This window comes from Gymnoscopelus braueri (assembly GCF_963280865.1).
Source record: "Gymnoscopelus braueri genome assembly, chromosome: 1".
NCBI lineage: Eukaryota > Metazoa > Chordata > Actinopteri > Myctophiformes > Myctophidae > Gymnoscopelus > Gymnoscopelus braueri.
Genome location: NC_137603.1, coordinates 23,183,205 through 23,197,890, shown reverse-complemented (window position 1 = coordinate 23,197,890; position 14,686 = coordinate 23,183,205). Strand labels below are relative to the sequence as shown.

The following is a 14,686-nucleotide window of genomic DNA, read 5'->3' as shown; positions in this document are numbered from 1 at the left end:
TATATTATGTGAAGTGGTAAATAATATTAGGGCTGAAACTATCGTCTATTTTCTTAGCGATTGTTCTATTGATTACTTTTTCGATTAATCGAATAGGCCTACTCAAGAAGCGTGATTTTTTTTTTACTAAATCGATTAGGTATAATCACTTAACCCCTTTTATGCTTTTCCGAAACGGTGTCGCACAAAAATGACTAAAATAGCCGATCCACAAGCTCACATGTCGTTGTTAGAGCGGCTATTTTTTATACTTTATTATTTAGAGTATCGATTATCATATTTAAATCAATTATTTTAAATATGTTTTTTATTTGTTTTATTTTAGAGTAGCCAATTATTTTGACCCCCTGATGAATGCATGCTTTACCATGTAGGCTATACTAAGTAAGTCTATACATGTGGTTCTCAACCTGTGCACAGGATTTTCTTATTTTTTTCTTATTGAAAAATATTTTCTATCAATTATTTGGGCTTTCAACCATATATGGACCTATCTAATATTGGGATCAAAGTCACATGATGCCTTTGTTTGGCCCGCAAAACCGTCAGCTGTCCCGATTACGGATCAAACAAAGGTGCTTATTGGTTAAAAAAAAACCCGAATGTGTGTCTCAAAGAATACCTAACACCATGCCAAAAATCTAAAACTAGTTAGGCCTACTAAGTGCACAACTTTTATGATTTTTGTTGTTCCCTCCCAGTTTATGGCCATTTTAAGCTCCCGGCAGCCATCGCGGACGCCATCTTGAAAATGATTCCTTTCCACAAGTTAGATTTTCCTAGATTTCTAGTATGCTTTTTAGCATGCCCAGCAGTATCAGAATCAATTGAAAATGTTTTATATCAATTATTTGGGATTTCACCTAGCCTATACCTACCTAATATTCGAGTTATTGCAAACCGACCACTAGGGGGCGAGCCCAAGCGATGGTTTTTGAAAACCTTATGCCCATACCTAACACGGTCACCAGAGATTTCGACCCAGGACGATTCGACCCGGACCATTCGACCCGCTCTCGACCCGCTTGGACCTGACTTTTCGACCCGGACCGCGAGAGAGAGAGACAGAGAGAGACATAGAGAGAGAGAGAGAGACAGAGACATAATAATAATAATATGTACATTGATTTACCAAACAATTATTGTGTTGGTGTTTTTATTTACCAAACAATTACAAAGCTAATGGAGGCTAATGGAGGCTAAAGGGAGCCACCCACAGAGACACAGAGACACAGGCCATCAACGATCACATTCCTAAGGCTAGCAGCCACCATCCTCATCCCCATAGCAGAGTATGACGTTTTTATTGTTTTACACTGCCCTGTTTTGTCAAATAAAATAACAGTTACGTTAATTCATTTCACCTCTTGTGTTGTGTTTAATGATGGGGACTACTGTAGATCTGCTACTTTCAAATGATTTTAGAGGAGAGAAGGACAAAACAGACAACATTACAATAAGGCATACATTATTATTTCTAACACCATGCCAAAAATCTGAAACTTATCACCATGAGCCAAATCTTGATTTTTGACGAGTTCCCTCCTAGCTATGGGAAGTGAGAACCGCCCTAACTTATTTATTGTAATAGGCCTACATGTGTGTGGAGCAAAGGATTCCATGTTGCAGGTTGATATCATCATCATCATCATCATCATCATCATCGATGATAATCATCGTCACCCAGTCCCAGTTTGTTTTGAACGATGAGCTCATCGGGGACAAGTGACTCTTTGCAGCGCTCTGGTTGGTTCAACACGAGCAGAAGGGGCGGAGCCACTCCGCCGGGGCCATTTTCTTATGAATATTATTATTATTATTCTAAGAACAGAGAGGCTGCAGGTGCATCGGTCATTTTTTATATCTTGTTGTTTTTTTGTTTTGTTTTTTCCATTTCCAGCCCTGACCAACATGGGTCAGTGTGGGATTACGTCATCTAAAACCGTGCTGGTGTTTCTTAATCTGATATTTTGGGTAAGTTTTATGTAAATCAGTTCATCTGATAAATAACGGTATGGATGCTGGTGAACTGCGACAGAGAGCAGGGTTGCCATGTCCGCTTATTATAAGTGACTTGGGGCTTGTTTTTCTTTTAAGTTTTTTGGGGCTGATTTCTAACGTGTACTTGCTTCTTTAGGCTTGTTTCCAAATGTTTTAATTATCTTTTAAACTAGTGGTTCTTAAATATTTTCACAAATGTTTTGTGCCAGGGAGCATTTGTGTTGTTAGAATGTTATTATATATTCCACATTTTATTTAGATATCTACAAGCTCACAACGAGTCGACGCGTTGTGAGCTTTGTAGATCGGCTATTTTCAAATAACCGGTGTTACTTAGTATATATAGCTTTACTTTAAAGTGCTCATGTGGCCTAAACTGCTTCTTTTGGGCTTGTTTTCCTAGACTTGGTTGCTTGTTTCTCTCGCAAAACCTGGCAACACCGCCAGATAGCTTTCTGGCAATCTGCAGACGATCCAGCCTGAACTAAAACACAAAGCATTTGTTTTGTTTTGGTATTTGTGGTTAGTAGTAGCTGCTGCTGTTTAATGATAGCAGAAAGACAGATGTGAACATTGTAAAGCAGTGGTTCTCGAACATTAAAGGACAAATGATTTGGCCGCGGCCAGCGGACCCCCATCCATTTGTAAAGATTCTGTACCAGCTAGGGACCCTCACATACGAGGAAATGTGTGTTTAAAATGTTCTAAACTACAAATTTACAAACATTCTAGATGTGACGCGTTGTGAACTTGTAGCCTACAGTATGGGTCTGCTATTTTTGAATACCTAAGTATAAAATGTGGTTAAAGTATGACACCACTGTTGTAAGGTTGGGTTATAGCTGCAGCTGGCCTGGGTTGAGTTGGGTTGATGATGGCTGCCGCAGACAGCCCTGGCCTGCACCATACCTAGTTGACGTTATGATGATGCCAGTTCATGGCTGGCATTGATGCCATGCAGCCTGCAGGCAGTGGTGTACATTTACTCTGCTGTACTTAATTACAATTTTGAGGTATTTTTACTTTACTGGAGTATTTCCAATTTCAGTACTTTTACTTCTACTCCACTTCATTCCAGAGGCAAATATTGGCTAATGTTGCCCCCAGAATATGGATGCTGGGGTCCTGATTAAACATATTAATGCTGTTGCATTCATTGCCAACAACCGTTTTATTGCATATGTAATGCATTAATTAATGCATCTAATACATTAAATTGTTTTCGTCAGTGAATGCATCATTGCATGTAGCACTGTTTGACAAACATAGGGCCAAAAACGGGTCTGACATTTAACATTTCTTTTTACCAAATGTATTTTGTTGTATTTATTTACTTTAAAAAAAATAAGGGGGAAGAACAGAGGGGGAAGAATAAAAAAAGAAATCAGACTCAGCTCTATTTACAATTTTTGCAATAGGGCTTCCAAGAAACATCCAAGAAAGCATTATTTAAATCTCGGGGAGACACCAAATTTCAGTTTTGTTTCTCAAGCTGAAAAACTTTGGGAACTCAACCCCTGGTCTGTAGAGCTCCGAAAAATAAATGCACTTTTATATGTAAGCAGCCAGGGCTGTACTGGGAAAAACATATAGAGTATTAACATCTATCTCTCTCTCTCTCTCTCTCTCTCTCTCTCTCTCTCTCTCTCTCTCTCTCTCTCTCTCTCTCTCTCTCTCTCTCTCTCTCTCTCTCTCTCTCTCTCTCTCTCTGTACAGGCGGCAGCAGGTATTCTGTGTTACATCGGAGCATATGTGTTCATCACATACGATGACTATGAGCATTTCTTTGAGGACGTGTACACGCTGGTCCCCGCGGCGGTCATCATCGCCGCGGGGACGCTGCTCTTCATCATCGGGGTGATCGGATGCTGTGCCACCATACGTGAAAGCTCCTGTGGCCTAGCGACTGTTAGTATTATGACGCTGCTGTCACCTATGAAATAAGCTGCATTAGATGACTGATGCTGCATGTTATGGGGAACCAGAGGTGGACATGTTAATAAACCAACCAGCTGCTGGTGCTAATTAAATCAATAATAGGTGTTAGGTGTGCTGTGTACTGTACGTTCACATTGCACACTTAAATCTATCACACCCATTATTAATTGATTCGCTGCAGCTGTGTTGCTTACATCAATGGTTCCCAAACATTTCCCCAAATAATCATATTTGAACGGGGACCCCCGGGGGAACCCCGGGGGAACCCCGGGGGAACCCCTACCCTGACAAGCACTTGGAATTGTAGGCATTACAATTAGTTTGACTCAGTTCCACAGATAAATATTGTGAAAATAGCCAAACTACAAGCTCACAACGCCTCGCACTACGAGGCGTTGTGAGCTTGTAGATCGGCTATTTTCACAATGTTTGCCACTCTTCTTACATAATATTTGACAGTTTGGCCAATTGTGTATCAAAAAGGTCTTAAAAGTCATTACATTGTCACTTTAGAAATGTACAGATACCCTGCATACTTATACTGTATGTTGGTTTGTTTACTGTTGAGTGAGAAAACAATGTTGCACATTAAGCTAATTATCTGGGGACACCCTGAAATTATTTGGCGACCCCCCTGTTTTGGAACCACTGGCATACATCACAAATTGTCCGCAAAAAGTAGTGTTCCATCTGAGAAAATACATTCTCCCTGGTGAGATTCAAACCTGAGGCCTGCAAATTGAAAGTCTATTGATTGCCGTGGCACACTGTCAAGGCAGGTGGTGGAGAAAGGTTTTGAGAGTTACTTGAATGTGACGCCCCTCCGTCTATCCGTCTCGGAAGTGACGTGAGTGACTGGGGGCGTCGCCAAGTTGCTCAAACTAGCGGTACTAACGCCACTCGCTTCCCAGAGAGAGCTGTACACGCTCGGATCGGAACGTTTTATAGCTTCTACAATGAAATGCTTGCGATTGAACAAGTAGAATCACTCGTGACACAATGCAACGGCATGCATTGACGTGCAACCAGGTAATTCAACAGTCTCTAAAGCGGTTTTGGTCTGGACTGGCCTTATGGTCAATCTAATACGTGTCATCTGCTGTAGTTACAGTACTAGTTTTTAAACTGAACTGGAAAAAAACTTAAAATCAGCCTATTTCATGCCCCTTTGATTTGATTTGGGAGAAAGATGTCTTACTTTTGAATGCCAAAATTATGCTCTGTCGTATGACAGTGTTGCATACTGAAAATAGCCAATCTACTAGGTCACAACGTGTCGCATCTGCGATGCGTTGAGCAGCTATTTATGTCACGCGACACAAGGTGACAAGGTGCATGTGTTTTCATTTCAGTTTGCAGCCATCCTTCTGCTGGTGTTTCTAACAGAGTGTGTGGTGGTGGTGCTGGGATACATATACAGAGCAAAGGTAACACACACAACACACATACTTTACACATGCATGTGGTGTTTTACAGTGATCTGAATGTTGACTATTCGACCACCAAGTCCTTCTAGATAGGTGCAGTGGTGGAAAGTAACATTTAGCACATTTACTCAAGTACTGTACTTAAAGGGGTAGTTCACCCCCAAAATAACTTTTTTTCTATTGATTCCTCACCACCTGGAGCCTTGAATTCATAGATATTTTTTAGTTTTTGTCACATTCCTAAGCCAATTATTTGATTTTAATACATTTGTCCCCATTGATTCCGGTAGGAGACACAAATGCATTTGTGTCTCCTACCGGAATCAATGGGGACAAATTTATTATAATCAAATAATAAAGGAAGGAATGCGACAAAAACAAAAAAATATCCATGAATTCAAGGCTCCATGGGGTGAGTAATCAATAGAAAAAAAGTTATTTTGGGGGTGAACTACCCCTTTAAGTACAATTTTGAGGTATTTTTTACTTTACTTGAGTACGTCCAATTTTCTGTACGTTTGCTACTACTCCACTACATTTCGTAGGTAATTATACTTTTACTCCACTACAATTATTTGACAACTTTAGTTACTAGTTACTTTGTAGATTTTGATGATTATTACAAAATATACAGTAACCACTTCAGCCCTATATACATTTCGGGCAATTGAAAATAGCAGATCTACAAGCTCACAATGCGTCGCATCACGACGCATTGTGAGCTTGTAGATCGGCTATTTTTAAAAGATTTTCATACATTTTATACATTTGAAAACTTGTGAAATGGGACCTTCTACATAATTCTGAGTACTTTCTAGTTTTGGTACTTTAAGTACATTTTGATACCAATACCCTTGTTCTTTTACTCAAGTACATTTTACATTCCAGACTTTTACTTGTAACAGAGTATTTATACATTGCAGTATTGATACTTTTACTTAAGTAAAACAAAATTGTACTTTTTCCACCTCTGGTTAGGTGTTAGCTTAAACAGTGCATTGGACCTATTTTAATTAATGGATGACAATGTCTGCTGCTTGTACAGAGATGCTAATAACATGTTCATGTGTTCATAGACTATGTAGTGTACATAGATGTTAATAACATCATGTTAGTGTGTTTATAGATTATGTATTGTACATAGATGTTAATAGTCTCATGTTAATGTGTATTTAAGGTGGAGGATGAGGTGAATCACTCCATTCAGAAGGTTTATAATGAATACAACGGTACCAACACTGATGCTCCCAGCCGTGCTATTGACTATGTGCAGAGACAGGTGAGAACACATGCTAATAGTGTGTGTGTGTGTGTGTGTGTGTGTGTGTGTGTGTGTGTGTGTGTGTGTGTGTGTGTGTGTGTGTGTGTGTGTGTGTGTGTGTGTGATTTTTTTTTATTTTTTTTTTACTTTGAATCTCTTTTGAAATAACAAATACAATGTAGGAAAGGGGGAAAAAAAGGATATTTACTTGCGACCCATAAAAATGGGTCCCGACCCGCTGTTTGGGAAACACTGACACTGACTGTGTGTGCTTTCCATGGTGTGTGTGTGTGTGTGTGTGTGTGTGTGTGTGTGTGTGTGTGTGTGTGTGTGCGTGTGCGTGTGTGTGTGTGTGTGTGTTGTCCTTGCAGCTTCACTGCTGTGGCATTCACAACTACTCTGACTGGAGGAACACCCGCTGGTTTAAACAGGCTAAGAACGGCAGCGTCCCGCTCAGCTGCTGTCTGCCCGACATCAGCAACTGTACCGGCACCCTGACGCGACCCCATGACCTCTATCAGGAGGTACACACACATTTGCGATTTTATGAATGCCACTTTTATTTAAATGTTTTTGCCATTTTTTTAATCCTAACCCTAAAGCCGAAAATAGCCGATCTACAAGATCACAACGTGTGAGCCTTTGAGCTTAACAATGTTTGACTTTAGAAGTACGACCCCAGGTGCTTAAATCCAGTATTATTGGTCCTTTGCGGTCTACAACTGTAGTTCCCTTTAACTCTTTGACTGCCAGAGTATTTTCATAAAGTACTCCCCCAGTGCCAGCAATTTTCGTGTTTTTTTATTTTTATATTTTGAATTTTTCTCATGAAAATAATTTAAGGACACATAATGTAAAGACCCAGCACAAATCCGCCACTAGAGCGCAGCACATGACAGCTTTGATCATGTCGTTGGGTCTCTCTCACCCTTCTTCATAGATTAGACAAGGAAAAACATGAAAACGGATGTGACGTCCCCCCCATTGTTTTGATCGGCGAAAATTACGTTGTGATATACGACGGCGATGACTGATCGTCACCCAGACCATAGATTATAGAAGAGAAACTGTCCGTTTGTCCGTCATACCGTGTGAAAGACCGTTTATTTACCTATTTTGGACGAAAATGACTGGGGAAAAGAATCAAAAACCGGAAACGGAATCCAGGTCATGAAACCGGATGCAGATGTCCGTGAAGTAAGTGGAACTCGAGAATAACATTGAATATTAAGCAGCATAGCGCAATCAGAGATTAAACAATGAACGCGCGTCCAGCGCGTCGAGCGCGTCGACGGCCAACTGGACAAAGTAGCACTTGACGCGTTATCGCGTCGTCCGCAGTCAAAGAGTTAACAGAAGGTTGCATTAATGTTGCCAAGACGACGATGACGGCGCGGCATTACGCCCGATTATGGACACGACGCCAGCGTGACGTCGTCCTACGCTCGTATGACATCATATTCCACACGTAAAAGCAGCTGCAAGACACAGAGAAGGGCGCGTCGAGCGATAGAGTCGAGGCAGCAGCTTGATAAAATGTCAGATAACTAGTTAACCTAAGAGTTAGACACTTAAGAGTCAGACAGTTCCTGTAGAACCGCATAGAATCTCACAGTGAAGATAAAGATCAAAGACAATAAAAAGGGGAATAGTGAAAGACTATCTCCCTTCCGGACGTGACTCAACTCCCACCTTCACTTGTGGCAATCACAAAGAATCAGAATACCTAGGGTTTTACCTTTAATAAATAATACAGTCCTAAATAATATCGAAGTAGTAGTAGAAACCTCTACAACAATTAACGTTTCCTGTTCTGGGTCAGTTTCTCATAGCCTCATTTGATTGGCTCAGCAGCAGATTTGAACCGGAAACACATGTGAAGGTGTGATATTTTTCCAGTTTAAATCTGCTGCTGAGCCAATCAAATAAAGCTATGGAAAACTGACACGGAACAGGAAATGGGTATGCCTCGTTCTGGAAGAAGGAACTACAACTATGCACAGAGCAGAGCCTATATCAAACTTTGATGTTTGTTGTTGTTTTTTTTTACACCAGTTACACCAACTCTAGTATTTATGCATTTCTTTCACATGTGAAATAACTAGTGTCAGTAAATGGCTTTGTGTTTGATTCCATCAGGGCTGTGAGGCTCTCGTTGTGAAGAAGTTGAAGGAGATCATGATGTACGTCATCTGGGCAGCTCTGACCTTCGCATCCATACAGGTAAACACAATGTAAACACAATGCACATGCATGAGCTTCTATCTGTGTATGCTTACCAATATGACGTAGACTTAAATGGTTAATGTCTGTCTGTCTGTACGCATGCTGTTGATAATACTGTCATTCTCAAACCTAAAGGATTGAATTAGCCAGCTATTAACCACGGATTATTCAGAGAAATAGCAGATCTATTATATATAGGTTACAACATGTCACGTCGCGTTACCTTGTTGATCTGCTATTTTTGCCGCCCAACACCGTCGTACAACGAAGTATAAAATAGATCATGCTGTATTTATACTGGATTTAACCATCTGGGGTCGTACTTCTAAAGTTTAACATCATTAAGCTCAAAGGCTCACACATTGTGATCTTGTAGATGGGCTATTTTCCGCATTAGGGTTAGGGCTACCTCCTGATCACTTCTAATTTGACTTGTTTTATTCTGTATCCTGTATGAGTTCTCTCTCCTGACTTTCTGTTTATTAAAGAGCTGGAGAGACAGGGAGACCCCTGTTACTGAACAAACACTCTATAGCAATGATTACTATCACAATATTATAAACAAAGATATATCACTTACACCACCTTTAATTGAAATTGCCAACCAAGCTAGTTAATGCTTACTTCATTCTGGGTTCACTGCAAGTGTTCATCAAGTCTGAAGCCTTAACGATATACACATAAAAACCTATACGCAATGATTACAAACGATTTTTCAAAGATTTTTTTTTCCAGGGCTTTTCAACATCTTTATTAGACAGGACAGTGTAGTGAGACAGGAAAGGGATAGAGAGATGGAGAAACACGGCAGACATGACAGGAGTCGGATTTGAACTCGGAACCTCGCGAGAGTCGCGACACACAAGGAGTTCTAACTGGCAGCGCGACCAGGCCCACCCCATCGTACGAAACACTCTTGGTATGTTCTGTATTTGTTTTGCTGCAGCAGGTGCATTCAGTGTCAGAGACCTTATGACGGGTTTGAAGGGTTAAAGGGATACTCACCCCGTGAAGCCTTGAATTTGTGAAGAATTTGAGTTTTTGCCCCGGACAAACAGACAGACACACACACAGAAACGAGTGTCTGTCTGAGGCTGTAAAAAAAAAAGACATTGTATCATGTATGTCATTGTCTAACTACAATGCTGTGTGTCTAATATGCAATTAACTTACACAAGTCTTGCTGGGTTTAAATATAATGACCCATAGGACAATGAATAGACGGGTAATAAAGCGCCCCTTCTTCCATAGATCCAGCAGCATACAGTGCCTTGCTGGATGACCCGATGAGGGACAGCCGATGACATGCCGACACATCAGTGGGCTGAGCAGAGATGATGTGCGGGTGCTGGTGACAGAGTGACAGTTGAAAACCACATCTAAAACCACATCTGCTTCTGTAGTTGGAACACGTCATCTCAAGATAGTTATATGTGGCAATGTCTTCATGATGCTGTGTATTCACCTCAGCATCTCTGTGTCCCTTTAATAGGACGAGGAGCGTGTGTGATTTTGGATGCTATTGAAAGCTTCAGGAATTCCGAATACCCGTGTATACCGTAATGACCTCGATAGCCTACCGGGCCAGGCGCAGTGACACTGTTGACCTACTGTAGCCCCATCTGTTACCTTACACGTCACTGTACTGTAGCTTTGGACTCGTCACATAGCGTTGCCATCCAGGACTGAGGGTGCCGGGCGAATAGGGGTATTTTTTTTAAACCTTTTTTCCGAAGTTGTATTGACATGTTCCTACAGCTGTCTGTAGTTTAAAAAAAAAAACAGGATGGTAAAATGGCATTCTGTTGTGAATTAACTGTTTAAATCAGGGTTTTTGACAGCCTGTGCAGAATTTCACTTTCAAAAACACAGACGCACATTCGTCCTCACTGCCTGGACGCTGCTGCTGGTCGGGAGCGCACTGCTGTGTGCAATTCTGCACTGGCTGTCAGTAAACCAGATTTAAAACGGTTGTTTTACAACAGAATATCGTCGTTTTACCAGGCCGGGAGGTTGCAAGTACTCAACTACAGCTTGGGGGCGGCACCTGTAATGTTGAACGAGAGGAGGAGTTTGGAGGTGCTACGTCCTCCCGGTGGAGGCTCCTCACTGGCAGGTGAGCCAGTGGCTTACAACAGCAGTGACGACACAGAAATGTGTGGGGAGGAAATTAATTGGCGTAACGACACAGATGGTCACAGACGGGGCTAGGTGGAATATACAGTGAGCTAACCTCACATGATAATTGTGCTACTGTCCATATCAACCATGTTTATGTACTTAACCCATTAAGACCTGAGAAGATTCTAGAAATGTCTTCTAAATCCTAAAAAAAATTTGAAAGAAAAACCCACATTTTTTTTCCTCGATTTTTCAAAAATAGCAGATCTACAAGTTCATATGTATATCTGCTATTTTTGAATAGCCAAAGACATCTAAAGTGACACAGATGCGTTCCAGGTATTAATGGGTTAACCATACTCGCGTGTTGTTAAGCGCCATAAATAGCCAATCTACAAGCTCGGCTATTAGAGTGTTGGTGCGGGACCTCGTCGTTAGACAAAGCATAAGTCGAGCAAGGTGACAGTGTTTTAGCAGTGCACTGTCTGTGCTGGATACATGCACTTCAACCTGAATGTTGTATGTATCCAGAGGTCATGAAATGCAATTCAAGCGATTTCATTATTTCACGACATTGTGACATTTTCCATCAGTGTGGGTGAATCAGCTTCAACATACTGTAGATGCTCTTCACAGGCACATGCTGCATTTCAGTTGCCAATAAGGTGTGTGTGTGTGTGTGTGTGTGTGTGTGTGTGTGTGTGTGTGTGTGTGTGTGTGTGTGTGTGTGTGTGTGTGTGTGTGTGTGACTGTACTTGTTGCGCGCTGGTGTTGCGCACCAACAATGCGTGCAGCGCAACACATTGTGAGACTGCAGATCAGCAAATCTTAAGAGGAAAAGTATTTGTGCAAAACTAAATATAACCACAGTTTTTAAGGTTTGCATAAAAAATGACTAAAGAAAAGGTCAGCATTTAAAATTGCTTTCCTAAAATGTGTACAGTATGTAATACACAATACAAGTGTGTGTGTGTGTGTGTGTGTGTGTGTGTGTGTGTGTGTGTGTGTGTGTGTGTGTGTGTGTGTGTGTGTGCGTGTGCGTCAATTTCATGAATAAAAACAGCTTTATTTGACACCTGTTGCACTTTTCAGTTGAAATGTTGAGTGTTTCTCTATATGTGCTTGTGTGTGTGTGTGTGTGTGTGTGTGTGTGTGTGCGCGTGTATGTGCGTGTGTGTGTGTGCGCGTGTGTGCGTGCGTGCGTCTTGCAGATGCTGGGGATGATATGTGCGTGTGTGGTGTTGTGCCGAAGGACTCACGACCCGGCGTACGAGCTACTGGTCACATCCAACAGTTACGCATGAGGACCACCTCACCACCTCACCAACCAACCAATCAGCAGAGCCTCACTGGGACTTGTAGTTTTCAGCTGTAGTTCTATTAAGCTCAATCACTCCTTGCACAGCTCATGATCCACTAAGTACTGAACACTGGAGACGCACTGTAAAAGCCTTAGTGTTTGTTTAACTCCGAAAAGGGTACAAAGGTGGACCTGTAACTCTGAAGAGAGTACAAGTGGAACCAGGTCCACTTTGTTCCATTTATACCCTCTTCAGAGTTAAATTAACACAGAGAATTTTACTGTGTAGAAAGAAAGGATCCTTTTTGGGGGGGTTTGGGGAGGGGGGAAATATAAGTTATTTATTGACTTGACTTTATTGATTTGTAAGTTATTTTAAACGTTTTTAAACACACTTAAATGCTCAAAAAAGGCCAAAGTTATATACTGTACGGTTGATTGATATTATTGATGTTGATCTGTAACACATCTTTTTTTGTTTGTTTTTATTTACTTTTTGTATTGTTGCAGTTCATGAAAGAAAACAGCCTTTTGTCCATACGAGGAACATGGAGGTTCATTTAGTGAAAATCAAGGATCATTTGAGGATTATAAAAGATCATTTGGAGGTCAGTGTTTGGAATGTATTCCTTTGTGTGTCAGTTTGCACTATGCCGGAATTCTAGGGACATCTTGGGAGACATTTAAAAGGAAAATCAAAGCTAAAATAGACAATATGCTAAAGGGAAGGACGCTGGAGCAGCACGGACTATTTAAGCCTTTTATTTATGCAGTGCAATATGCTACTCTTAGAATTGGTTTGGTTTGGTTTATATTTGGGAATATGAACGATTGAGACTTCGGCACACAGAATCCTTGGTTATTTTTTGCTAATTTTGAGTTGGAGAATAATTCTGCTTAACACCACAGTACAGTAAACCTCTTTAACTCAAACTAAACACTACGTGTCCACCTAGACAGTTTCCAAGTTCCCTCCTGTGTATCTTGTTAACAAAATGGTAATTTATCCCTTTGTTACTCAGAGTGTACAAATGTAACCAAATGGTTACATTTGTACAATCACAGAATTACATTTGCGATGAGGATCTTTACTGTGTAATCATCAATGTCTACTGTAGAGGGTTTGAAATATTGAACTACTCTGATTCACATGGATAAATTGTCAATTCTGTTTCAAGCTGAGTTTTTCTTTTAGGAGGCTATTAGGCTGTGTCCACCGGAGCATTTCTTCCCAGCTTAGAACGCCAACGAGTTGAAAATATTTCACTCTTGGCAAGCAGATAAAATCGCCACTCGTGAAAGCACAGTGCGAAACAGATGCTGAGCGCCTCGCTGCGCTGCTGGTGTTTCCAGCTCAGCTTAAAATGCGTGGCACTCCCATTTAAAACAATTCAAAACATACGCTGCGCTCAGAAACAACGAAACACAAAGCTTTGGTGCACACACAGGCTAAATCTACGAGGCTTCACTGACACAACAACGGAAGTCTCTCAACCCGTTGTCGCTTTCCATTCATACATAGACACAGTGGTGGAAGAAGGACTCAGATTTACTTATAAGTAAAAGTATCAATACAACAATGTAGAAAAACTCTGTTACAAGTAAAAGTCCTGTATTCAACATTTTACTCCTGTATTCAATATTTTACTTGAGTAAAAGTACAAAAGTATTGGCATCAAAATATACTTAAAAGTAAAAGTGTTCATGATGCAAAATAAAAAGTTTTTCAAAGTTCGTCAAAATATTTTAACAATAGCAGATCTAGAAGTTTACAACGTGTCGCATTGCAACACTTTGTGAGCTTGTAGATGTGATCTTTTTAAATAGCCTAAATATAAAATAAAGCTTCATTGTTTAATGTATGTTTTGTAATAATCTAAATCTACAAAGTAACTTGTAACTAAAGTTTTGAAATAATTGTAGTGGAGTAAAAAGTACAATATTTGTCTCTGAGATGTAGCAGTAGCAGTATTGAAAAATGGACATACTCAAATAAAGTAAAAGTACCTAAAAAAAATTCTAAAGTACCTCAAAAATGTTCTTAAGTACAGTACTTGAGTAAATGTACTTGTTACTTTCCACCACTGCATAGAAGTGCTATGTGAATATTATCAGTGTTACTTAAAAACACCATGTGTGCGTGTGTGTGTGTGTGTGTGTGTGTGTGTGTGTGTGTGCGTGCGTGCGTGCGTGTGTGTGTTACGGTTTGTACAGCGATGTTTCCAGGCGAACAATATCTTTACCACATTGTTTAGTTGTAATACTTGCTAAGAATGGTTTTGAGTTACCGCTTCATTTTGTACTTTTGTGGCATCATGTACAGTCTTAATTCTTTTAGATGTTAAGTTGATCCTTAGGTATTTAGCTACAGTAGCACAGCTGAAGAAGTATGTGGAAATGAATCATGTACGT

General features: G+C 40.5%; 1 protein-coding gene across 2 annotated transcripts; it reads left to right on the top strand.

Moving 5' to 3' along the window:
* The first annotated feature begins 1,844 nt into the window (after positions 1-1,844).
* Positions 1,845-14,645, top strand: LOC308093009 (tetraspanin-3-like). Of its 2 annotated transcripts, none has more exons than XM_080439193.1 (7): positions 1,845-1,974; positions 3,718-3,909; positions 5,292-5,366; positions 6,544-6,645; positions 6,999-7,151; positions 8,767-8,850; positions 12,186-14,645. In XM_080439193.1, exons 1-7 carry the CDS (start codon positions 1,912-1,914, stop codon positions 12,276-12,278), a joined length of 762 nt encoding a protein of 253 aa, XP_080295319.1. In that variant the 5' UTR covers positions 1,845-1,911; the 3' UTR covers positions 12,279-14,645. The 2 variants fall into 2 exon arrangements, with proteins under 2 accessions (XP_080295319.1, XP_080295320.1); XM_080439194.1 differs by lacking the exon at positions 12,186-14,645 and adding an exon at positions 10,105-11,023.
* Positions 14,646-14,686: the final 41 nt, after the last annotated feature.

What these genes read in the sequence shown, in the direction of transcription:
- LOC308093009 (XM_080439193.1), top strand. Translation starts at nt 1,912, where the DNA reads ATGGGTCAGTGTGGGATTACGTCATCTAAAACCGTGCTGGTGTTTCTT. An exon ending in GCTCCTGTGGCCTAGCGACT is followed by an intron (nt 3,910 to 5,291) that starts GTTAGTATTATG and finishes TTTTCATTTCAG; the next exon opens with TTTGCAGCCATCCTTCTGCT. An exon ending in TTGACTATGTGCAGAGACAG is followed by an intron (nt 6,646 to 6,998) that starts GTGAGAACACAT and finishes TTGTCCTTGCAG; the next exon opens with CTTCACTGCTGTGGCATTCA.